The sequence below is a fragment of the Oncorhynchus tshawytscha genome, linkage group LG19, assembly GCF_018296145.1.
Source record: "Oncorhynchus tshawytscha isolate Ot180627B linkage group LG19, Otsh_v2.0, whole genome shotgun sequence".
In the NCBI taxonomy this organism is placed as follows: Eukaryota; Metazoa; Chordata; class Actinopteri; order Salmoniformes; family Salmonidae; genus Oncorhynchus; species Oncorhynchus tshawytscha.
In genome coordinates, this window is record NC_056447.1 from 30,368,292 (window position 1) to 30,393,371 (window position 25,080).

At 42.0% G+C, this 25,080-nt stretch overlaps 1 protein-coding gene across 1 annotated transcript in view; it reads left to right on the plus strand.

The window, feature by feature from the left end:
• Positions 1 to 7,858: 7,858 nt before the first annotated feature.
• LOC112218613 (semaphorin-3ab) overlaps positions 7,859 to 25,080 on the plus strand; it is a 55,734-nt gene continuing 38,512 nt past the window's right edge. Inside the window, exon 1 of the mRNA XM_024379552.2 lies at positions 7,859 to 8,706. Coding sequence (XP_024235320.2) covers positions 8,601 to 8,706 — 106 coding nt within the window. The 5' untranslated portion in view covers positions 7,859 to 8,600. The remainder of the gene's footprint in view (positions 8,707 to 25,080) is intronic.

A 25,080-nucleotide genomic window follows, 5' to 3' on the forward strand; every position in this document is an offset into this window, starting at 1 on the left:
GGCTGCATGGACATATAGGGTGGATAGGTGGATAGGGTGGGGCTGCATGGACATATAGGGTGGATAGGGTGGATAGGGTGGGGCTGCATGGACATATAGGGTGGATAGGGTGGATAGGGTGGGGCTGCATGGACATATAGGGTGGATAGGGTGGATAGGGTGGGGCTGCATGGACATATAGGGTGGATAGGGTGGATAGGGTGGGGCTGCATGGACATATAGGGTGGATAGGGTGGATAGGGTGGGGCTGCATGGACATATAGGGTGGATAGGGTGGATAGGGTGGGGCTGCATGGACATATAGGGTGGATAGGGTGGATAGGGTGGGGCTGCATGGACATATAGGGTGGATAGGGTGGATAGGGTGGGGCTGCATGGATGTTGAGGACAGAACACTGTCCCCAGTCATTTATTCATAGCTCTGTGCTTTTCACTCTGTTTTCTGATACATTTTTCATTAAGAAACAGTCAATTACCAACAACGTGTGGTTTATTGTTTTATAAATACTGCATGGACTACTCTGTCTATTTAACCATGCTCTGTCTCTGTAACTACAAAATGTTTACTAAAACATTGTTCTGTCCTCATACTGTTGCGGCATATTTTCCTAGCACATCTCACCCATGAGGATTTTAACTGTCTGGCATGTCTAAGGGACACATTTCATTTTAACTTTAGTCCTCAGAATTAGGCAATGAAGGGCCCTGCCTCAGTGTTTCCATTGTGGTAGACAGTTGCTGAGTATAAAATATTTCCATAGACTAACCAGTGGTAGAATAGGTTCCCTCACTCTAGCCAGTCCTGGTAGCTCCTTCAGTGATGAAAGACAGACCCTTCTCTCTCCCAGGTCAGAGCCCTAGCTGCCTAAACAGCTGGCTTCCATCACTGAGGGAAACGTTTGTATGTGTATGTGTGTGTTTGTGTGTGTCCATTCTGACCAGGATACCAATGCATCTATCTCATCGTCACAGGCAACTCAATATCCGTGGCAATGGGAGAGACTGTGTATCTATGTCATAGGTCTCTTCTCAGGTGTATGGCACACACACACACACACACACACACACACACACACACACACACACACACACACACACACACACACACACACATCACTCTTCTGTCATTCAGAGATATTTTTATTCATTCATGGGTCATTCATTCTGCTATAAGACAGACAGAAACAGAAGACTTTCCCTGACAAATCACAGAAGAACCCACTAAATGCATTATCATTAGCCCAGCCACTGCATCATAACGGTCCGTAACAGTGAGACCAGTCATTTATATCTGGGTACATTTCTTCAGCATTGAACCTGTTACAGTAACTATTCAGATGTTGAATGCGTATTGCAGGGGGTATGTGGGTAAATGGAAAAGGATTGACTGTGTAGACAGTCTTGTATTGACGGGGGTCAGTATGTGGTTAGGGAGATATTACCCCAAGTATTCCCACAAATTAAAAGAATTGACATATGTGATTGTGTGTCAATGTAATCAAGGTACATGGGGGGGCAGGGGGTGCAGCGATGGGGGATGGTATTGTTTGAGAGGGGCTGAGTGAGTTCTGATGGGGATCCTGAATCCCAATGGGAATTAACAGAACCCCTCCACTAACCCCCAATCCATAACATACCACAACCACTCTACTGCCTGATAAACTCAACCCCTTCCCCCTCTCACCCCAGAAACATCTGAGTTTAAAGCTCTTCAGTCCTTTGAGGTGAGACCACTTGAGGTCCTCTCAGTTGAGTTTAGACTCTGCCTCCTTGAAACACAGAAACTCTCTTTGAGCTCTGTATATCCAGGGACCTACTGGATACTGTCTGAATAATAAAGGACATATCTGTTAAATTAGACTAACATAATTTTGTGTGTTTCTGAACTGTAACTGAGCTGAAAGGAAAGGAAAGGCAGAGGAGACCAATATTCAGAGGTTTACAAGGTTGTAAAGATGAAATCAGACACCGTGACCGAGAAAAGGAGAGTGAGAAGGAGAGAGAGGAGAGAGAGTGAGAGTTTGTGTCAGGTTCAGGAGATTTGATAGCACAAGAGAGAGGAGTGAAGAAAGGAGGAGAGGAAAGGAGCGAGAGGAATGGAGAGGGGTAATGGAAGAGGAGATAGATAGGAAGAGAAGTGGGGGGGTGATAGGGGGTGATGAGTGGAGTGAGGTGGAAAGAAGAGAGGAGGAAAAGAGGAGTTAAGACATGAGGAGGAGAGGTGGAGAAAGGGACAGAAATAAGTACAGATGGTTGTAGAAGTGGAGGAGAACAGTTGAAGGGGTGACGAGAGGAGGAGAGGGAGCAGTGGAGGACTCTTGAGGTGTCCTGAATACATTCCCTAAAAGGAATGGATGGGTACTCACCACTCTCTGTCTAGGAGTCTGAACACAGGAGGTTGGTTCCACTCTTCTAGCAAACTGATAACCTTCCATGAGATTGAATTATAATTCAATCCCAGTTGTCAACAGATGGGAAAGAAGACAAAGTGTGTTTTATCAATCTCAAGTGGGCCATTCACCAGTCATCCAGCTCAACAATAGTTCTGTCTGGTTTTAGCGTAGCAGATAGGGTTACATCCTCAGAATAATGAACTAGTGTCGCAACGCTGCCAGTCCCCAGTTTCAGATAAAAGCTCCTGTCTGTTCCACCTCTTAATCCAGCCGGTTTAGGAAGTACTATGTGTGACACTCGTTCTGTGTGTGTGTGTGTGTGTGTGTGTGTGTGTGTGTGTGTGTGTGTGTGTGTGTGTGTGTGTGTGTGTGTGTGTGTGTGGATGTGTGTGTGTGATGTGTGTGTGTGTGTGTGTGTGTGTGTGTGTGTGTGTGTGTGTGTGTGGATGTATGTGTGTGTGTGTGTGTGTGTGTGTGTGTGTGTGTGTGTGTGTGTGTGTGTGTGTGTGTGTGTGTGTGTGTGTGTGTGTGTGTGTGTGTGTGGGCGTGTGTGGGCGTGTGTGTGTGTGTGTTTGTGTGTGTGGGCGTGTGTGTGTGTGTGTGGCTACATTACCATAACCATGAGTCCATCCGTCTCAGTAGGGGATTAGTTCTGCTGTTCTCTGTGTGTCTGAAGGGTCTTTATACACTCTGCTATGGCCTATTAGTGGTCCCTGCCATCAGCTGTAAGCCTAGACCAGATACATAGACCTAGAATAACTAGAACACACATCCCCATTAAAAGTTAGGTTCTGTGGTGGGTAGAGCACTGATGACCAGATGTGCCATTTGAAATGTTGAATTACTTCAATTCTGAATTCGGTACACAACATAATTCAGTGTCTTGCTGAGTGTTAAAAACATTCAACAATGACACATTTTATTCTGCTCATTCTGATACTGGGTGGGAAATGATGTGGATTTCAGGGTTATGTCAGTTCTATCAGTCCTGAGTCTATGGCCAGAGCATCCTCACTATAACTCATTATCATTCACTATGGTAGGGAGACAGCTTGCTAACTGTCAGACGTTTGTTAAGGAGTGACGTCCCACTTTACCCGCTTTAAGAGGAAAGACAACCGTCCTCTTGTTTAGTCTATGATTGATGACTCTCTGGTTATGGCTTTGTGTGTTGATTGATGGTGTTTATTTATATTTTCCAGTTTTAACCTTACTTGTTTGTGAAAACTGGGCGATATCTGTTGATTGTGGAAATATCAAAACAGTATGTGATAGTGAAGGAAAACTGGGCGATATCTGTTGATCGTGGAAATATCAAAACAGTATATGATAGTGAAGGAAAACTGTACGCTTTTATCTTTTAATTGCGAAAATATCTAATTGATTGTATCTGGTAGTTTGTGTATGAAATAGGTATGTACAGTGGGGCAAAAAAGTATTTAGTCAGCCACCAATTGTGCAAGTTCTCCCACTTAAAAAGATGAGAGAGGCCTGTAATTTTCATCATAGGTACACTTCAACTATGACAGACAAAATGAGAAAAGAAAATCCAGAAAATCACATTGTAGGATTTTTAATTAATTTATTTGCAAATTATGGTGGAAAATAAGTATTTGGTCATTAACAAAAGTGTATCTCAATCCTACAATGTGATATTCTGGATTTTTTTTTCTCATTTTATCTGTCATAGTTGAAGTGTACCTATGATGAAAATTACAGGCCTCTCTCATCTTTTTAAGTGGGAGAACTTGCACAATTGGTGGCTGACTAAATACTTTTTTTGCCCCACTGTATATCTCATTAAACTGTTAAAACAGTGTACATGGACCAAACAGTGGTTCTGCCCTGTCCTGAATTCAAAGCATCATGTGATCTCAGTGAGCTCCTATAACAACAGTTTTCCAGTTCGCTTCTTGGAATGTCCTTGTGTGACTGTATGAATGTGGGAATACTATATATATCAGACAGAGAGAGATATGGAGAGCATGGTGTATGTCTCTATGTGATCAGGGTGCAGAGTGTCTGAGTTCTATACCCTTGTGGGAACTTCCCCAGAAATCCATGTCCTACATACTGTATATACATGTACCTAGGATGTTTTGTATTGTGATAGAGCCAGTCACTCACACATCATGGCGTGTGTCTGTCTGTAGGATTAACCATGTTGAATCCCTTTCATCATGTTGTTTAGACCTTGGATGTTTGAGAACCTGATGATCACACAGAAAAAATATCAAGGGCACAGTTAAGGAATGGGACATTGTGCATTGATGACCTCAGAAACCAGGAGAGGACAATCCTTCAACACTGCACAGTTTTCTCAGAAATACACAGGGTGTACGTTGTGCCGTAACACCGTGAGCTGACCGCTTTGGGCACCGATAAGATTGGGTAACTCTGTCGCCACTGAGTCTTACTTAAAGATAGGTTGTTAGATATCTATGTCCCCTTGAATGGCTGAGGTTCCGCTACACAGTGCAGCTTTTGTATTTGCAAGAGCAACTGAGAAATCTACCAAGAAGTGATGTAATAACAGTAGACTTTCTGGTACTTCAAAGCAGTCAACAATACACATAATAATTTCCTAGTAGGCTTACTTAAAGGACTTTAACCCTCAAACTACTGACTGGGGTCATTTTGAACATGGCTCAAATGTGGTTTATTCAAATCTTTAATTTTTTTCATGACTTTGTCAATCAACTTGCTCTTGACAATGCTGTGTTTCTGTATCAATATGGACTTTTTAAGTTTGGGTTCATTCTGACAGTAGCCAAAAACACCTACTTCCAACCAGTGGCGATACAGTAAATGTCAAAGTTTGGATACACTTACTCATTCAAGGGTTTTATTTTATTTATACTTTTTTCTACATTGTAGAATAACAATGAAGACATCAAAACTATGAAATAACACATATGGATACATGTAGTAACCAAAAAAGTGTTAAACACTTTTTAGATTTTAGATTCTTTAAAGTAGCCAACCTTTGCCTTGATGACAGCTTTGTACACTCTTGGCATTCTCTCAACCAGCTTCACCTGGAATGCTTTTCCAACAGTCTTGAAGGAGTTCCCACATATGCTGAGCACTTGTTGGCTGCTTTTCATTCACTCTGCGCTCCAACTCATCCCAAACCATCTCAATTGGATTGAGGTCGGGTGATTGTGGAGGCCAGGTCATCTGATGCAGCACTCCATCACTCTTTGTCTTTGTCAAATAGCCATTACACAGCCTGGAGGTGTATTGGGTCATTGTCCTGTTGAAAAACAAATGACAGTCCCACGAAGAGCAAACCAGATGGAATTGCGTATCCCTGCAGAATTGGTAGCCATGCTGATTAAGTGTGCCTTGAATTCTAAAGGAATCACTGACACTGTCACCAGCAAAGCACCACCACACCATCACACTTCCTCCTCCATGCCTCACAGTTGGAACCACACATGCAGAGGTAATCTGTTCACCTACTCTGCATCTCACAAAGACATGGCGGTTGGAACCAAAAATCTCCAATTTGGAATCATCAGACCAAAGGACAGATATCCACCGGTCTAATGTCCATTGCTTGTGTTTCTTGGCCCAAGCACATCTCTTATTATTATTGATGTAGAGGTTTCTTTGCAGCATTTTGACCATGAAGGCCTGATTCATGCAGTCTCCGCTGAACAGTTGATGTTGAGATGTGTCTGTTACTTGAACTCTGTGAAGCATTTATTTGGCCTGCAATTTCTGGGACTGGTAACTCAAATGAACTTGTCCTCTGCAGCAAAGGTAACTCTGGGTCTTCCTTTCCCGTCCACGACAGTCCATCATTACTTTAAGACATGAAGGTCAGTCAAGACTGAACATTTCAAGAGCTTGTACGTTTCTTCAAGTGCATTACAAAAACCATCAAGTGTTGGAAAAAAGCTGTCCTTGAAACAGTCTTGAAATGTTTGTCAAAAGAGAGATCAGGGTCCAGAGTAACGCCGAGGTCCTTCACAGTGTTATTTGAGACAATTGTGCAACCATCAAGATTAATTGTCTGATCCAAAAGAAGATCTCTTTGTTTCTTGGGACCTAGAACAAGCATCTCTGTTTTGTCCAACTTTAAAAATAAAACATTTGCCACCATCCACTTCCTTATGTCTGAAACACAGGCTTCCAGGGAGGGCAATTTTGGGGCTTCGCCATGTTTCTTTGAAATGTACAGCTGATCTCTCTTTTGACTAACATATTTGACGACTGTTTCAAGGACAGCTTTTTTCATTCTACGTAACATTACAAAAATCTGAAATGTTCTGTCTAAAAATGATCCAGAAAAAATGTATCCTTGCTTTTGTAACTTCTAGATTAGACTACTGCAATGCTCTACTTTTTTAGTGCTATACCCGGCTGCTAGAATAGCAATGAAAGTTAACATTATGTTTCCGAATGACATTACCAAGAGGTAGAATATATAGTGAAAACAATAGTGGTCCTAAAACGGAACCTTGAGGAACACCGACATGTACAGTTGATTTGTCAGAGGACAAACCATCCACAGAGATAAACTGATAACTTTCCGACAGTGTAGCAATGACACAATATAGCAACTACTAACAATTGGATACCATGAAATTGGGGAGAAAAGGGGGTAAAATTCATAAATAAATAAATAAATAAATTATCAATGTTTGACAAAGCCAGATATGGCCTGGGCTTTACTGTAATGGTAGTGTTTTCACAGGACAGTAATCTAAAACTTAGTCCGTTCTCAGAGCTACTAATCTGTAGCCCACTTCAACTACGGTAGCAAGCTGTTATTACAATACCATTAGCTATCCCTCTCTCGTTCTCTCCCGCTGTCTCTCTCTCCCACACTCCTCCCTCTCTCTATCTCTATTTGTTCTTTCTCAGTCTCTACCCCCTCTCCTCCTCTCTGTCTAACCCCCACTCCTCACTCTCTATCTCTCTCCCTCTCTCTGTTTCAAGGACAGTGAAGTCCTTGGGCCTGTTTTGCGAGGTTGACCAGTAAATTGTGTGTCTGGCTGTACAACCAGCCAGGCCTGTAGAGGCTGTATGGGAATATTATCATGGAGTATTTAGACTGTTGAGTGACTTGGATCGGACCTGTCTAATACCCATTAGACCAATTACTTAATGTCCTGGCAGTGGTACTGATAGAGACCTGCTGTCAAAGATACAGTATATCAGGATACGGTAAACTGGACATTGGGAGAAGGACAATAGATGAGGTCAAGGGTAGAGGAATAGGGAAATCTGAGGTAGAACAGTAGAGCTCAGTGTAGAAAAAAACAGTCACAACCTCTCTGTTACAGGATTCACTTACAGTACAACATTCACTTACAGCACTTATCTCTACTACTCTCTCTGCCTTCCTTCTCTCTCTCTCTCTCTCTCTCTCTCTCTCTCTCTCTCCTCCTCACTTTTTCACTCTCGCAGCTCTCTCACACGTCCCTGTGCTCTTTCTCTTACTCGTCTCCACTCCCTCCACCCCCTTCTCTCTGGCTGTGCTGGCTCCCTCAGCTGTTCTCAGTTGCTCTCTGTGCAGTGTGTAGTGTGGACAGGGCTAGGCTGAGCTGGGCTATGTTGAGGACATAGAATGTCTCAGTGAAGACTGTTTCCCAAGCTAACTGGATTAGGAGCTGGAACATACTGGACCTGTTTGTCTTTACTAACTAAAGACAGAGTTTTAATTGAGGGCATGCTGGAAGAGAGAAAAGAGAGAAACAAATAGAGTCAACACCAGAGAATTGTTGGAGTAGAGACCCACGTAAAGACTGATCTCTAGCCCAGCTCCCCTCACTCTCCCCGGGATCGGTATGGTGGGACTCCCCTTGCCTCTGACCTCCAACATTGAGGTGGTATGAGTCTGCTGTGTGAGTCCGGTTCAGCTCGGTTCAGTTCCACTTAGTTCGGTTTGACTCGGTTCTGTTTGGCTTGCTTAGACTGGCTGTCTATAGCACTTACCCATACCCCTGCTCCATTTTCAGGTTCTGTGTCTCTGGAACCCCTGACCCATAACCCCTGAACGTAGGACAGGTTCTGGTCCAGATTTGCAAAATTACTGGACTGAACAGACTTCTGTTTGACAGTGTTTCAATACTTTTTTATTTTCTGGAAACTCTACCCCTGATCTGGGACTGATCCTGGTTCTGCTGACATCTATTCTGTGTTCCGGAGGACTGGTTCTTCAGGGACCTGTCTGGCCTCTCTCTCCCCAGGATCATGGCCTCTTTCTGGGGCATGGTGGTGTTGCTGTGTGGGATGATGGTTATTTCTGGAGCACAGAAGACGAAGAGCAATATGCCCAGGCTAAAGCTCTCTTATAAAGGTGAGTCTTATTCATTTACCTTGACACTTACTGTACCATATTTCTTCCCTCTTTCTACTATTACTCTAAAGCTGTCTTAAAAGAAGAATCATCTATGCTTACTCTGTTCTTACCAGCTGCTCTATATTCATACTTGTCTGTATGCATATCCAGCAGGGATAGAGGTTTCTGCTGGTGCCTGTGTCTGTCTGTGTTGAGAAAGAAGTGATTCACTTAACTACTAAAGATTGACTGTCATACGGCATTTCTGCTAAAGTGTGTGTCAACATAAAGTGCAACCCATATTTCCATGATGTTGTTTGGTTGCTTTTAAAAGGTTTTATGTATTTGGCTTTATACAGCACATTTTCAGCATCAATTACATTTTTTACTGAGAATGTAAGATATGTGTCTGCCATATGCATGGGATTGAAAAGGAAACCACATTGATAGCCTATGTACTCTGCATCTGAGATATGTTTGATGTGCAGAGGTACACAACTTTCTTCCTCAGAATTCCATGTGCCATATGGCTGATCAAAGACATGCTTACTGAACATAGTAGGATCTGTTACAAAATATAATTACTGACCATGTAGACCTTCAGATCAGAGGAGATATGTATCAGAGTGGATATGTAAGAATCTGTTAGATCACACTGGATCGAATCTGTTAGATATTTATTGAACATACACTGTTACCAGCTCTGTGAGATACATCGATCTGTTCTGATATCCATCTCTAGAAAACCATACACTAGAATTGATTTTATACTATTTTATACTATTTCCACTGTGTTGCCATGGGTAACCTTTATTTTAACAGAGAGTCATACTGAGACCAAGGTCTCTTTTACAGATGAGATCTGAATTATATAAATGACAGAAAATACTAAACGCAAGCAGAAAGAAAAACACAATCATAAAAAAATTCATCTGTAAAAAGGTCCTCAATCAGGTTTCTGAATTGCTCTAGAGGTGAAAGTAGGCAACAACAGATCTGCCACGCTGATCCTCAACAGGGGTGTGTGCTTAGTCCCCTCCCGTTCTCCCTGTCTACCCACGACTGAGTGACCAAGCACGACTCCAACACCATCATAACATTTGCTGACGACACAACGGTGGTAGGCCTGATCACCGACAACGATGAAACAGTCTATAGGGAGGAGGTCAGAGACCTGGTAGTGTGGTGCCAGGATGACAACCTCTCATTCAATGTGTGCAAGACAAAGGAGATGATTGACTATAGGAAAAGGAGGGCCAAACAGGCCCCCATTAACATCGACTGGGTGGAAGTGGAGAAGGTTGAGAGTTTCAAGTTCCTTGGTGTCCACATCACAAACAAGCTATCATGGTCCAAGCACACCAAGAGAGTTGTGAAGAGAGCATGACAACACCTTATCCCCCTGAGGAGACTGAAAAGGCATGGGTCCCTAGATTTGTACTTGCAGTGCGCTATGATAAACTGCATCTACCGGCTTTAATGAAGTGTCAGCTGAGTTCGTATAGATGATGTCGCCATGGTCTAGGACCGATAGGAACGTCAACCGAATAATCTGCATTCTACTATTTAGCGAGATGCAGGACCTATTTCTATAGAAGAAGCCCATTTTTATTCCCAGCTTGTTAACTAACTCATTAATATGCTTTTTAAAAGACAGCTTTTCATCTCTCCAGATGCCCAGATATTTGTAAGCAGGGACACGGTCTACATGGACACCATCCAAAGTACATATGCTTAAATTATCAGACTTTTTTTAATGCTCTCTAGAGAACAACATATACTTAGTTCTACCTGAATTCAGTACTAATTCCAGGTCAATAAAGTGTTGCTGTATTACAATGAAGGCAGACTGTAGTTCAGATAGAGCCTGGTTAACAGTAGGGGCAGTAGAGTACACAACAGTATCATTGTCATACAAGAGGAGTTTTTTTACAGACAAGTCAATATTGTTAATGTAAACAGTAAAAAGTACAGTAGCCAGAATCGACCTCTGCGGGACACATTTAGTAATATCCAGGAAACCTGATTTATCATCATTTATAACTAGGGATGCAGTAGAGATATTGCTATGACCTGGTCTAAAACCAGACTGATGTACATTTAGAATACATTTCAAAGACAAGAAAGATCTTAGCAGAGATTTAATCAAGGACTCTAATATTTTAGCTAGGCAAGATAGTTTAGAAATAGGCCAATAATTATTTAGGTCACAAGGGTTACCACCTTTGTGAAGTGGGTGTACATGGGCCGCCTTCCAAACCTTGGGGATAGTTCCAGATATAATCGTCAGGATAAAAAATATGGGTTAATGATTCAGCAATCAGGTGAGCAGAGAGCTGCAGCAAAAATGGATCAAGCACATCAGCCCCAGTGGATTTTTACATCAATCTTGATCAAGGCATCTAGCGCCACAGATAGTAAATTGTTCAAATGAAAACAAAGATTCACTAGAAGTTGATGGGTTAACCATTGAGTCAGCTAGAGGCTGGCGTAGAGAAGAGCTGACCAGGGTCAATTACACCACCGTTTCTCTCAAGTAAAAAGCCTGCAGAGATAACATGACGATTAAAAGCATCACTTATCCCATTCTTCTCAGTTATGACGCCAGTCAGACAGAACATGCTAGGGAAGAAGAGGAATTTGTACTCTTCAGTGCATTTACTGTTTACAAACTTCAGAAGGATCACCAGCAGAGTCAGGGATAGAGCTTAAAAAGTAGCTTGATTTAGCTTTCCTAATCAAGATAGTACATCTGTTTCTCATCTGAAAGATTTCTAGTCCACTACAGAGTCAGTTTTCCTTGCTTTGGCCTAGGCCTGATTTCTCATCTGAATGAGCTCAGATAATTCAGAAGAAAACCAAGGATTCAATCTGTCATTGGAATCTCAAAGTATCTTGGACTCAGCAATGTGTATGAGTGTACAATATTCTCTGCTGTCTACTGTTTTCAGTTTGTTAATGAAGAGACATGCCGGAGTGACTTGCCAGTGGTTAAGTGAAGTATCTTTAATCTGTCTATCCGTCTCTCCCTCTCATATTCCTGGTTGCCGTTTTTCCGCTCTGTCGTTCCCTGCATGGTAATTACGTTGAGGATGAATGGTGTGAGTCTGTCTCAACAGATGGCTCTCTCAAACAGAGACAATTCTTTCTCAGCATCACCACAATCATAATTATACACGCGCATATGAACACACTCACACACACACACACACACACACACACACACACACACACACACACACACACACACACACACACACACACACACACACACACACACACACACACACACACACACACACACACACACACCTTTGCCATCAGTAGATGATGATACCTGTGTGTGTGTATCAGTCATCTCTATACCACGCCCTCTGTGATTTCTCTATTAGACCACAGCACTACACATACAAAACACAGCTGAACTAATGTACGTGGATGGAACAACACACAAACAGCAGACCTGCACAAAGAACAGGGTAGCGAGACAGTCTCTGTTAATGATATGGACTCATTCATTCTGAGTTTTCAATTATGAATATGGGCTTACATACAGCTGTGGATAAAAGGTAAATTAATGTTTGGCATTGCTAAAAATTTGTGGAGTGAGATGTGAGGTGTGTGTGTCTGTGCCTGTGGCTTCTGAGTGTGGGGTTGGTTGTTGCCAAGGTCTGTTCTCTGTGACCGACAGGTCCGGCAAGTGTAGGGACCCTGATCCCTACAGGCGGCACTCTGCACACACATGCATACACATACCACCCCCCCCCGCCCGCACACACAAACACACACACACACACACACACAAACATCAGCACAGCAGGGCACATGGGGGGATCCACTGTTCACCCCCCAACCACCTCCCTCACATCCTAACCCCAACTGCAGAGGGCAGTAGGACAGGGCGGCAGGGAAGGGGACGGGGAGCATGGTGGGATGTTACCTAAACATTACCCCTCCAGGTCCAACTGTAACAACAGCATGACTATGCAGGACTACAGGACGAAAGGGGAGTAGAGGAACAGGATAGAGAAAGATGTGATCCTGGTCATCTGAGGTGTGGTCTTAATGGGGTCTGTACACTGCCAGGGACATAGGTAGTTAAACTTAGCTGTACAGTATGTCATACATGTGTCCTAGCCAGGAGAAGTGTGTGTGTGTGTGTGTGTGTGTGTGGGGGGGGTATTGTTAAGTGTCTGGGAACTAGAGGGAGAGAAAACTAAAGAATATGAAGGAGAAGAAGTGAGAGGGAAGGAGAGTGAAAGAAAGGGTACTTTAGTTTAATGGCCAGTGAGGGGACTTCCAGGAGCTCTGTCTCTGTCAGACCTGTCCACCCCTTTGATACCCGCATCCAAGAGCACCCCCCCCACACACACACACACACACACACAAGTACACTCACGTAACATAAACACTCATGCACATGCATACTCACACAACACATATACTCTCATACAGCAGATACCAGCCAAGATCTAACCTCACAAAAACAAAAGCCGATGTTTAAAACAATAAACCACTGAACAACACCAGCCAAGGTCTAACCTCACAAAAACAAAAGCCACTGAATTGCAAAAAGAAAAAAAATCTCGCCCTCTTTCTCTCTATCCATCTCTCTCTCCTCCTGAGGTCATGCAAATCTTATTGTAGTAATGTTATCCTCTGGGTTTGTCTCGGTGTGAATAGACTTTTAATTAGGGCATGGAATGAGGAAGGTTCTTTTAAAATGTTTAGTCCATAAGTATGTAGAGAATCTAGAGACCAGGGTTGGGTTTCTCTCTGTGTGTGTGAGACAGAGTGGTTCTCCATAGGTCAGTATCACACAAACACTGGAGTGGGGGTGGGACTGTATTACATGGGATTGCCTCTCTACACATCCCAACCATGCAGACAAGAATGTGTTGTGATTGTGTGAAATCTCCTGTTGTGTTAATGGGAACTTCTCTCATCACCTTCATAGTTTTTTATTTATTTTTATGTTTTTTATTTACCTATTCAGACAATTATGTAGTTATTTGTCTAAGCTTTTACCCATCAGCATCCCACAGAGACAGATGACATGCTGAAATATGTCTGCGTGTGGTGTTGTGGACAGTGACTAATGTGATGGTATTGCAGCATCTAGAACACTTCATTGGTCATTGACTATACTCCCCCCTCCCAAAAAACAGCAAGACAACCTGAAGGGTATGCTATGAAGGAAACAAGATCTACTCAGGGTTTTCTGAAACCAGCCAGCATCAGTTAGCTACCCATTCGAGCTCAGGCTTCATGACAACTTGATGACAACAGATGGCATGATCAGTCCAATCAAGGCTACTGTAGATATAACGTAATTGTTGCCAATGACCTTGAGCCTTCTTGGAATGGCACTTTCAAAGTCTATGGCAGAACTCAAAGGGCTCACATTCTTGATGTGTACCCTTACTAAATCAAATCAAATGTATCTATATAGCCCTTCTTACATCAGCTGATATATCAAAGTGCTGTACAGAAACCCAGCCTAAAACCCCAAACAGCAAGACATGTAGGTGTAGAAGCACGGTGTGACTAACAGTGTCACTCATGTGTGACGTAGTGTCCCCATGAGTGACAGAACACTGAGCAAATCACGGTGCAATGCTGAGCCAATCATGGTGCAATGCTCCTATTTTCTGCTGGCCTGCCCCACCACAACAGAAAGCACTGAGCTACGCTGAAACACCTGCATTTTGAAGCTGGCTGTTTGAATGCGGCTTTATTAACTCAATGATATATATATTTTTTTTTACATTGTTTGCAAACTGATATGTGACACATATAATGCAAAAATAACTTGCGAAACAGGCAACCCCCCTCCCCCAACATATATTTACAGTGGGGCAAAAAAGTATTTAGTCAGCCACCAATTGTGCAAGTTCTCCCACTTAAAAAGATGAGAGAGGCCTGTAATTTTCATCATAGGTACACTTCAACTTTGACAGACAAAATGAGAAAAAATATCCAGAAAATCACATTGTAGGATTTTTTATGAATTTATTTGCAAATTATGGTGGAAAATAAGTATTTGGTCAGTGGGAGAACTTGCACAATTGGTGGCTGACTAAATACTTTTTTGCCCCACTGTATACATACACTACTGTTCAAACGTTTGTGGTCACTTAGACGTTTCATTGTTTTTTAAAGAAAAGCCATTTTTTTGTCCATTAAAATAACATCAAATTGATCAGAAATACAGTGTAGACATTGTTAACGTTGTAAATGACTATTGTAGCTGGAAATGGCTGATTTTTTATGGAATATCCACATAGGCGTACAGAGTCCCATTATCAGCAACCATCACTCCTGTGTTCCAATGGCACGTTGTGTTAGCTAGTCCCAGTTTATAATTTTAAAAGGCTAATCGATCATTAGAAAACCCTTTTGCAATTATGTTAGCACAGCTGAATGGGTGGCCCCGGTGCACAACTGAGCAAGAGGACAAGTACATTAGAGTGTCTAGTTTGAGAAACAGACGCCTCACAAGTCCTCAACTGGCAGCTTTATTGAATAGTACCCGCAAAACACCAGTCTCAACGTCAACAGTGAAGAGGCGACTCCGGGATGCTGGCCTTCTAGGCAGAGTTGCAAAGAAAAAGCCATATCTCAGACTGGCCAATAAAAAGAAAAGATTAAGATGGGCAAAAGAACACAGACACTGGACAGAGGAAGATTGGAAAAAAGTGTTATGGACAGACAAATCTAAGTTTGAGGTGTTCGGATCACAAAGAAGAACATTTGTGAGACGCAGACAAAATGAAAAGATGCTGGAGGAGTGATTAACGCCATCTGTCAAGCATGGTGGAGGCAATGTGATGGTCTGGGGTTACTTTGGTGGTGGTAACGTGGGAGATTTGTACAGGGTAAAAGGGATCTTAAAGAAGGAAGGCTATCACTCCATTTTGCAATGCCATGCCATACCTTACCCTGTGGACAGTGCTTAATTGGAGACAATTTCCCCCTACAACAGGACAATGACCCAAAAGCATAGCTCCAAACTATGCAATAACTATTTAGGGAAGAAGCAGTCAGCTGGTATTCTGTCTATAATGGAGTGGCCAGCAGTCACCGGATCTCAACCCTATTGAGCTGTTGTGGGAGCAGCTTGACCGTATGGTATGTAAGAAGTGCCCATCAAGCCAATCCAACTTGTGTAAGGTGCTTCAGGAAGCATGGGGTGAAATCTCTTCAGATTACCTCAGCAAATTGACAACTAGAATGCCAAAGGTCTGCAAGGCTGTAATTGCTGCAAATGGAGGATTCTTTGCCGAAAGCAAAGTTTGAAGGACACAATTATTATTTAAATTAAAAATCATTATTTATAACCTTGTCAACGTCTTGACTATATTTCCTTGTCACAAATCCCCCCGGTACTGCTGCTCCTTCTGTTCACCAGTTCCGGAGGTCCAAGTCACAGGCCTTCTAGGCTGCACTGAACTGTCATTACGCACACCTGGTTCCAGTTCCTCACTGATTGTGTTTGTATAAATGTGCCCTTTGGTGCCCCATTGGGCTGTAGATTATTGTTCCCATGTCCGTTGGTCGTGTGAGTACCTATGTGGTGGCTCAGCATGTGCTGTGTGTTTTGTATATTACGGGTGTCGTTCTTTGAGGTTTACCCTGGCTTTTTTGTTTGGGTACATCCCAGTGTTTTGTATGTTTATTTTGGATGTATTAAAAACCCAGATGTATTCCTCCGCCTGTCTCCAAATCCTTTACACCAGCGTGACGTTCCTATTCATTTTGCAATTAATTTCATGTATGTTTTCATGGGAAAACGGGGACATTTCTAAGAGACCCCAAACTTTTGAATGTGTGTTGCAAAACAATTGGCTCAAAACAGGTTCTATCCTGAATGACAGGTCACCACTGGTAATAAGTGTTTTAACATATTCATGTTTTTACAAAAAGCAGGTTAGTTCTAAAGGATAAGTTGACATTGATGTACCTAGCTAAAAGGTGAGCCACTTTTGTAGTACCGGTCATCCCACGTTGAACTCCAGAGTTGACCGAAGTTACCTCAGTAACTCCTCAACTGATACATAGAGTAGGCCTCTGGAGTCTGAAATGATCAGGATATGCTTTATCTGTCACCGAGCGGACTGCCAGCCATGCGGCTATGAACTGATCTATAGGAACAAAGCCTTGAGATATAGAACTCCATACACTACTGGTTCATGTTTTGTTTAGATATTTTCTATGGCAGCACTAAATAACACTCCCTATGCCCTCCAGCCCAGAAAGAGAGTGAAAGAGAAGGAATGTAGGGTAAAATAGTTCATCAGTCTCACACAAGACTGTTGATTTTTTTGCCTCCATTTGCCTTCGCCCTTGCTCTCTCCTTTCCTCTCACTCCCTCCACCTAAGATCCATTGTAATAAAAATACAGCTGTATCCTAACAGGGTGAGAGAAGAGGGAGGAAGGTTGAGTAACCCATATGCAGATATGGGGTGAATAGTAGAGCTAGGAGTCTCTAAAATGGCTGAGTTCATTTTGATTATTCAAATAGTGATAAGATTTTGTGCATCCACATGAGCTTGAGCATGTGAGTGTGTCAATGTATCCGTTTATTGGTTTAATCTCACAATACTCTGGTGAATGGATGGTTTCCATGGATGCTAGTCCCACACAAACACACTCACCTGAGCTGTGTGTGGTGTTGACTAGAACTGTGTTTGAATACCCATACAGCATACTGTATTCTACCTACTTAATGAGTAAATACTATTAGTTAATTTTAGTATACTGTAAGCGAACGGTGTCCTTTCAGTTGAGCATACGCTTCGCCTGTACCAGAAGTTGATGCTGTTGCTATGCAAACTCTTGCTAGCTTGTTAGCATGACAAATTAGTAGCTAGACATTTTACAACTGAGTGTTATTAAATTCAATCTGGAGTGCGCTCAGTGTCCGTTTTGTAAATTGAGTGTTTCGCTCTCGGAGCATTCAGAGCGCACACTGCCAGGCAGTATCAATGGACGTTCTGGCCGAGGAGTAGTGTTGATCCAAGCAGTAGTGTTGATCCAATCGTTCTGACTTTACAATGGCAGTCAAGCACCCAAGCTAACTGGCTAGCTACTTCCAGACACAAATTAGAGAACACCTCAATCTGACAATTTTACTTGCCCTAGCAGAGCTGGTTAGGCTGTTTTCAAGTTATCCAGAGCGTTAGTGTTTGTGCTGCTGGCAACAATTTAATTACGCTTTAATGCCTACGTTTACTGACACTGGTGTAGAGTTTTCATAAATTCAGCAGTTATTCTGAGCTCTGGTACACTCAAACAAGTGTGCTCTGAAATCGGAGTAGATAGCCAGAGCGAATTTACGAATGCACCCAAATGTCCATTGAGAATGCACAACTAAACTAAGACATGAAAAATCAAGTCAATAAACATTGGGTAGTTAGCATATAGTTTATATACTGGCAAGTTCAATATATTAGTAGCCAACTGACGTTAGGTAGCTAGCTAACATACCAGTACATACTGCTGTAATGACATGCTATGTGGTTTGTAAGGACAGCGTAGCTAAGAAATTGTCAGCCAACATAATGTGGTAATTATTTGAAAAGTCATTGCTTAATTACGTTGCTGAACATTATCTTAACATTTGCCATTAGTTAAAGCAATTGATTTGTATGTGCTCTCGTTGGACTTTGGCTGGATATTTTCCTCCATTTAATTCAAATCTAAAAAGGTTGTGAAGCCCCCCCGATTTTCTGAAGGATTGCATGATAGGCCCTAAAAGCACAGAAATAGTGTCTAATGCTTGTATACTTCGTATTTTGGCGAATGTAGTACACCATCCGGGAATTTTTGGCATATTATGACCAATAAGCATGATATACAGTGGGGCAAAAAAGTATTTAGTCAGCCACCAATTGTGCAAGTTCTCCCACTTAAAAAGATGAGAGAGGCCTGTAATTTTCATCATAGGTACACTTCAAATATGACAAATATGACAAAATGAGAAAGAAAAATCCAGAAAATCACATTGTAGGGATTTTTAATGAATTTATTTGCAAATTATGGTGGAAAATAAGTATTTGGTCAATAACAAAAGTTTATCTCAATACTTTGTTATATAGCCTTTGTTGGCAATGACAGAGGTCAAACGTTTTCTGTAAGTCTTCACAAGGTTTTCACACAATGTTGCTGGTATTTTGGCCCATTCCTCCATGCAGATCTCCTCTAAAGCAGTGATGTTTTGGGGCTGTTGCTGGGCAACACAGACTTTCAACTCCCTCCAAAGATGTTCTATGGGGTTGAGATCTGGAGACTGGCTAGGCCACTCCAGGACCTTGAAATGCTTCTTACGAAGCCACTCCTTCGTTGCCCGGGTGGTGTGTTTGGGATCATTGTCATGATGAAAGACCCAGCCACGTTTCATCTTCAATGCCCTTGCTGATGGAAGGAGGTTTTCACCCAAAATCTCACGATACATGGCCCCATTCATTCTTTCCTTTAAATGGATCAGTCGTCCTGGTCCCTTTGCAGAAAAACAGCCCCAAAGCATGATGTTTCCACCCCCATGCTTCACAGTAGGTATGGTGTTCTTTGGATGCAACTCAGTATTCTTTGTCCTCCAAACACGACGAGTTGAGTTTTTACCAAAAAGTTATATTTTGGTTTCATCTGACCATATGACATTCTCCCAATCTTCTTCTGGATCATCCAAATGCTCTCTAGCAAACTTCAGACGGGCCTGGACATGTACTGGCTTAAGCAGGGGGACACGTCTGGCACTGCAGAATTTGAGTCTCTGGTGGTGTAGTGTGTTACTGATGGTAGGCTTTGTTACCTTGGTCCCAGCTCTCTGCAGGTCATTCACTAGGTCCCCCCGTGTGGTCCTGGGATTTTTGATCCCACGGGGTGAGATCTTGCGTGGAGCCCCAGATCGAGGGAGATTATCAGTGGTCTTATTTGTCTTCCATTTCCTAATAATTGCTCCCACAGTTGATTTCTTCAAACCAAGCTGCTTACCTATTGCAGATTCAGTCTTCCCAGCCTGGTGCAGGTCTACAATTTTGTTTCTGGTGTGATTTTGACAGCTCTTTGGTCTTGGCCATAGTGGAGTTTGGAGTGTGACTGTTTGAAGTTGTGGACAGGTGTATTTTATACTGATAACAAGTTCAAACAGGTGCCTTTAATACAGGTAACGAGTGGAGGACAAGAGGAGCCAGGTCTGTGAGAGCCAGAAATCTTGCTTGTTTGTAGGTGACCAAATACTTATTTTCCACCATAATTTGCAAACAAATTCTTAAAAAATCCTACAATGTGATTTTCTGGATTTCTTTTCCTCATTTTATCTGTCATAGTTGAAGTGAACCTATGATGAAAATAACAGGCCTCATCTTTTTAAGTGGGAGAACTTGCACAATTGGTGGCTGACTAAATAATTTTTTGCCCCACTGTATATACTCAATTTAGGTCACAAATAGTACGGTTAGTATGAGTATTAGAACACAACTATGATTTCCAGACTAGCTTTCTACATGTCTGACACCACTGTTTATACGACAAGCAGCCTGGGCTCTCGGCAATTTAACTGTTTCCTTTTCACATGGTGGATAGCATATACAGTAGGATTACAGTAACACATACCTGTCTCGTTGTTTGTTCAGGTGACTGGGTGTGTACGCCTGAGGGGAATTGTGCTGGGCTGTGTGTGTGTGGGAGCTCTGGTGTGTTTGTGACAGAGCAGAATTGAGGGCACTTGAGGGATTCTGTTTCTAACTACAAGCAGAAGGTCTCTCTCTCCTCTTTCTTCCCCTCCCTCCCTCACTCTGTCACGCATCTTTTTCTTTCATTCACTCATTTTCCCTTCCATTGCCTTTTTTTGTAATGCATGTCCATCCCTCCTTTCTCTTATTTTCCCCACTTCTCTTTTTCCTCCCTTGTCTCACTTCCATTCTCCTCCCTATCAGGGCTTCAGACATAAAAAAAACACTTCAGAAAGTGGGGCATTTTCCCTGATGAAACATTAATGATGTACGGTTATTTTATACAAGAAAGAAAGATTTAAAAAACTCAGCAAAAAAGAAGCGTCCCTTTTTCAGGACCCTGTCTTTCAAAGATAATTCATAAAAATCCAATTCACTTCACAGATCTTCATTGTAAAGGGTTTAAACACTGTTTTCCATGCTTGTTCAATGAACCATAAACAATTCATGTACATGCACCTGTGGAACTGTCGTGAAGACACAAACAGCTTACAGACGGTAGGCAATTAAGGTCAGTTCGGAAAACGTATGACACTAAAGAGGCCTTTCTACTGACTCTGAAAAACACCAAAAAAAAGATGCCCAGGGTCCCTGCTCACCTGCGTCAACGTGCCTTAAGCATGCTGCAAGGAGGCATGAAGACTGCAGATGTGGCCAGGGCAATAAATTGCAATATCTGTACTGTGAGACGCCTAAGACAGCGCTACAGGGAGACAGGACGGACAGCTGATCATCCTTGAAGTGGCAGACCACGTGTAACAACACCTGCACAGGATCGGTACATCTGAATATCACACCCGCGGGACAGGTACAGAATGGCAACAACTGCCCGAGTTACAACAGGAACGCACAATCCCTCCATCAGTGCTCAGACTGTCTGGAATAGGCTTAGAGAGGCTGGACTGAGGGCATGTAGGCCTTTTGTAAGGCAGGTCCTCACCAGACATCACCGGAAACAACGTTGCCTATGGGCACAAACCCACTGTCACTGGACCAGACCAGCAGCCATACTGCTCATTCTGTGCGTGATTTCCTGCAAGACAGGAATGTCAGTGTTCTGCCATGGCCAGCGAAGAGCCCGGATCTCAATCCCATTGAGCACATCTGGGACCTGTTGGATCCGAGGGTGAGGGCTAGGGCCATTCCCCCCAGAAATGTCTGTTAACTTGCAGGTGGAAGAGTGAGGTAACATCTCACAGCAAGAACTGTCAAATCTGGTGCAGTCCATGAGGAGGAGATGCACTGCAGTACATATTGCAGCTGGTGGCCACGCCAGATACTGACTGTTTATTTTGATTTTGACCCCCCCCCACACACACACATTGATCAGGGACACATTATTCCATTTCTATTAGTCACATGTCTGCGGAACTTGTTCAGTTTATGTCTCAGTTGTTGAATCTTATGTTCATACAGATATTTACACTTGAAGTTTACTGAAAATAAATGCAGTTGAAAGTGAGAGGACGTTTCTTTTTTTTGCTGAGTTTATATACTACATACAGTTGAAGTCGGAGGTTTACATACACTTAGGTTGGAGTCATTAAAACTCATTTTTCAACCACTCCTTCTTGTTAACAAACTATTGTTTTGGCAAGTCGGTTAGGACACCTACTTTGTGCATGACACAAGTAATTTTTCCAACAATTGTTTACAGACAGATTTCACTTATAATTCACTGTATCACAATTCCAGTGGGTCAGAGGTTTACATACACTAAGTTGACTGTGCCTTTAAACAGCTTGGAACGTTCCAGAAAATGATGTCATGGCTTTGGAAGCTTCTGATAGGCTAATTGACATAATTTGAGTCAATTAGAGGTGTACCTGTTGATATATTTCAAGGCCTACCTTCATACTCAGTGCCACTTTGCTTGACATCATGGGAAAATCAAAAGAAATCAGCCAAGACTTCAGAAAACAATTGTAGTCCTCCACAAGTCTGGTTCATCCTTGGGAGTAATTTCCAAATGCCTGAAGGTACCACTTTCATCTGTACAAACAATAGTACGCAAGTATGAACACCATGAGACCACACAGCCATCATAACGCTTAGGAAGGACACTCATTCCGTCTCCTAGAGATTAATGTACTTTTGTGCAAATAGTGCAAGTCAATCCCAGAACAACAGCAAAGGATCTTGTGAAGATGCTGGAGGAAACAGGTAGAAAGTATCTTTATCCACAGTAAAATGATTCCTATATCGACAAAACCTGAAAGGCTGCTCAGCAAGGAAGAAGCCATTGCTCCAAAACCGCCATAAAAAAGCCAGACTATGGTTTGCAACTGCAGATGGGGACGAAGATCGTACTGTTTGGAGAAATGTCCTCTGGTCTGATGAAACAAAAATAGAACTGTTTGGCCATAATGGCCATCGTCATGTTTGGAGGAAAAAGGGGGAGGCTTGCAAGCCGAAGGACACCATCCCAACCATGAAGCACGGGGGTGGCAGAATCATGATGTGGGGGTGCTTTGCTGCAGGAGGGACTGGTGAACTTCACAAAATAGATGGCAACATGAGGATGGAAATTTATATGGATATATTGTGGATATATTCAAGACATCAATCAGGAAGTTAATGCTTGGTCGCAAATGGGTCTTCCAAATGGACAATGACCCCAAGCATACTTCCAAAGTTGTGGCAAAATGGCTTAAGGACAATAAAGTCAAGGTATTGGAGTGGCCATCACAAAGCCCTGACCTCAATCCCATAGAAAATGTGTAGGCAGAACTGAAAAAGTGTGCACGAGCAAGGAGGCCTACAAACCTGATTCAGTTACACTAGTGGATATATAAGCTCTGTCAGGAGGAATGGGCCAAAATTCACCCAACTTCTTTTGTGGGAAGCTTGTGGAAGGCTACCTGAAACGTTTGACTCAAGTTAAACAATTTAAAATCCATGATACCAAATACTAATTGAGTGTGTGTAAACTTCTGACCCACTGGGAATGTGATGAAAGAAATGAAAGCTAAAATACAATTTTTTTACAATCCCTTTGTCACTAATTTCAGAACTTTGTGGTCATTTTTCAAAACTCTAGACACAAAACTCAAAACGGTCATCACTTGTAACAAAGGCTGTCCAATGTTCAAAACATTGCATTGTGCATTCATATCTTTAAAGAAACCTTGCACTTGCAGAATCATTGGTTCAAATAACTCATTTATCATGAAATACCATAGGATTATTTATTTAGATCACCCACACACAACATATCGATCGTTTCACTGTGTAGTTGTTCATACAATCATTAAATATTGTAGTACAAAATATGTTTCATTATGCTACTTCATATAAATACATCACTGTAAAAGGACTAGTAGAGAGAATACTACAGACACAGTGGACTAATTGAACAGAATATTAAATGTATTAAATTACAGGTTTCCTTGAATCAAAGCAAAGGTAATTATCTACAAAAAAAGAAAAAACTACAGAAAAATGTCAACTGCAGTGTTCCTCACCTGACATCACCTGACATTATCCCACACAATGACATAAGTCATGCCATCAGCTCTACAGACCTCATTTAGCTCATCTAGGAAGGTTACATTCGAACAGTGAACACTATGTGGCTGCCTGCAACTCAATATATAGAGTATATTGAGTAGAGAGCTTTAGTGGTTGTTCAACCTAACATTAGAATGGGCAAGATGAGTAATCTAAGCAACTTTGACCGTGGTATGATTGTTGATGCCACACATGGTGATTCCAGCATCTCAGAAACAGCTGCCCTCCTGGGATTTTTACGCACTACAGTCTCTAGAGTTTACAGAGAATGGTGAGATAAACAAAACACATTCAGTGAGCGACATTTCTGTGGGAGAAAAACACCTTGTTAATGAGAGAGGTCAGAGGAGAATGTCCAGACTCATTCAAGACAACAGAAAGGCCACAAAAACTCAAATAACAGCTGTTTAAAACAGTGGTATGCAGAATGGCATCTCTTAACGTACAACACCGTGAATAATTCAGGCTGTTGTGGAGGCAAAAGGGGGTCCTACCTAGTACTAGATAGGTGTACCTAATAAAGTGGCCAGTGAGTGTACAGTAATGTCAAATCTGAAAACGTGGTCTGAAAAAATGGTACATGGGACCATAGAAACGGTGTCTGATAAAGAATGATGATGAAATATTACAGCCATAGATAATGTAGTCCAATTGGTTCATATTCCACAGTAATTGGTGTTAATGGATCTCGTTATCGTGAAGCTTTCATGATCTAAACATGGAATATTGTTTGTCAGTTTCCATAAAACAATGCAATAAGAGTAATGCAACAGTTACTTATCATTTTGAGCAGTTGTATCAATTGATAGTTAGATCATTGTAATGAAATGAACAGACAGTCATTTCAGATGTAATGTGTGAATTGTATTTTGAAATGGTAATACTTTCATGTTAAGTTGTGTCATTTTGAACAGGTGATTTTAGTTCAATGAACAAATGATCTTAGATCCATGTGTATTGTATCCAAGCAATTGGAAAAAGTGTTAAAGTTTTGAAAAATGTGCATTTTGATCATTGGTTGTCAGTTTTTGTGTCTAGAGTTTTGAAAAATGACATCAAGGTTCCGAAATTAGTGCCAAAGTGATTGTAAAAAGCTGTAAATCATTCTCTCTACTATTATTCTGACATTTCACATCCTTAAAATAA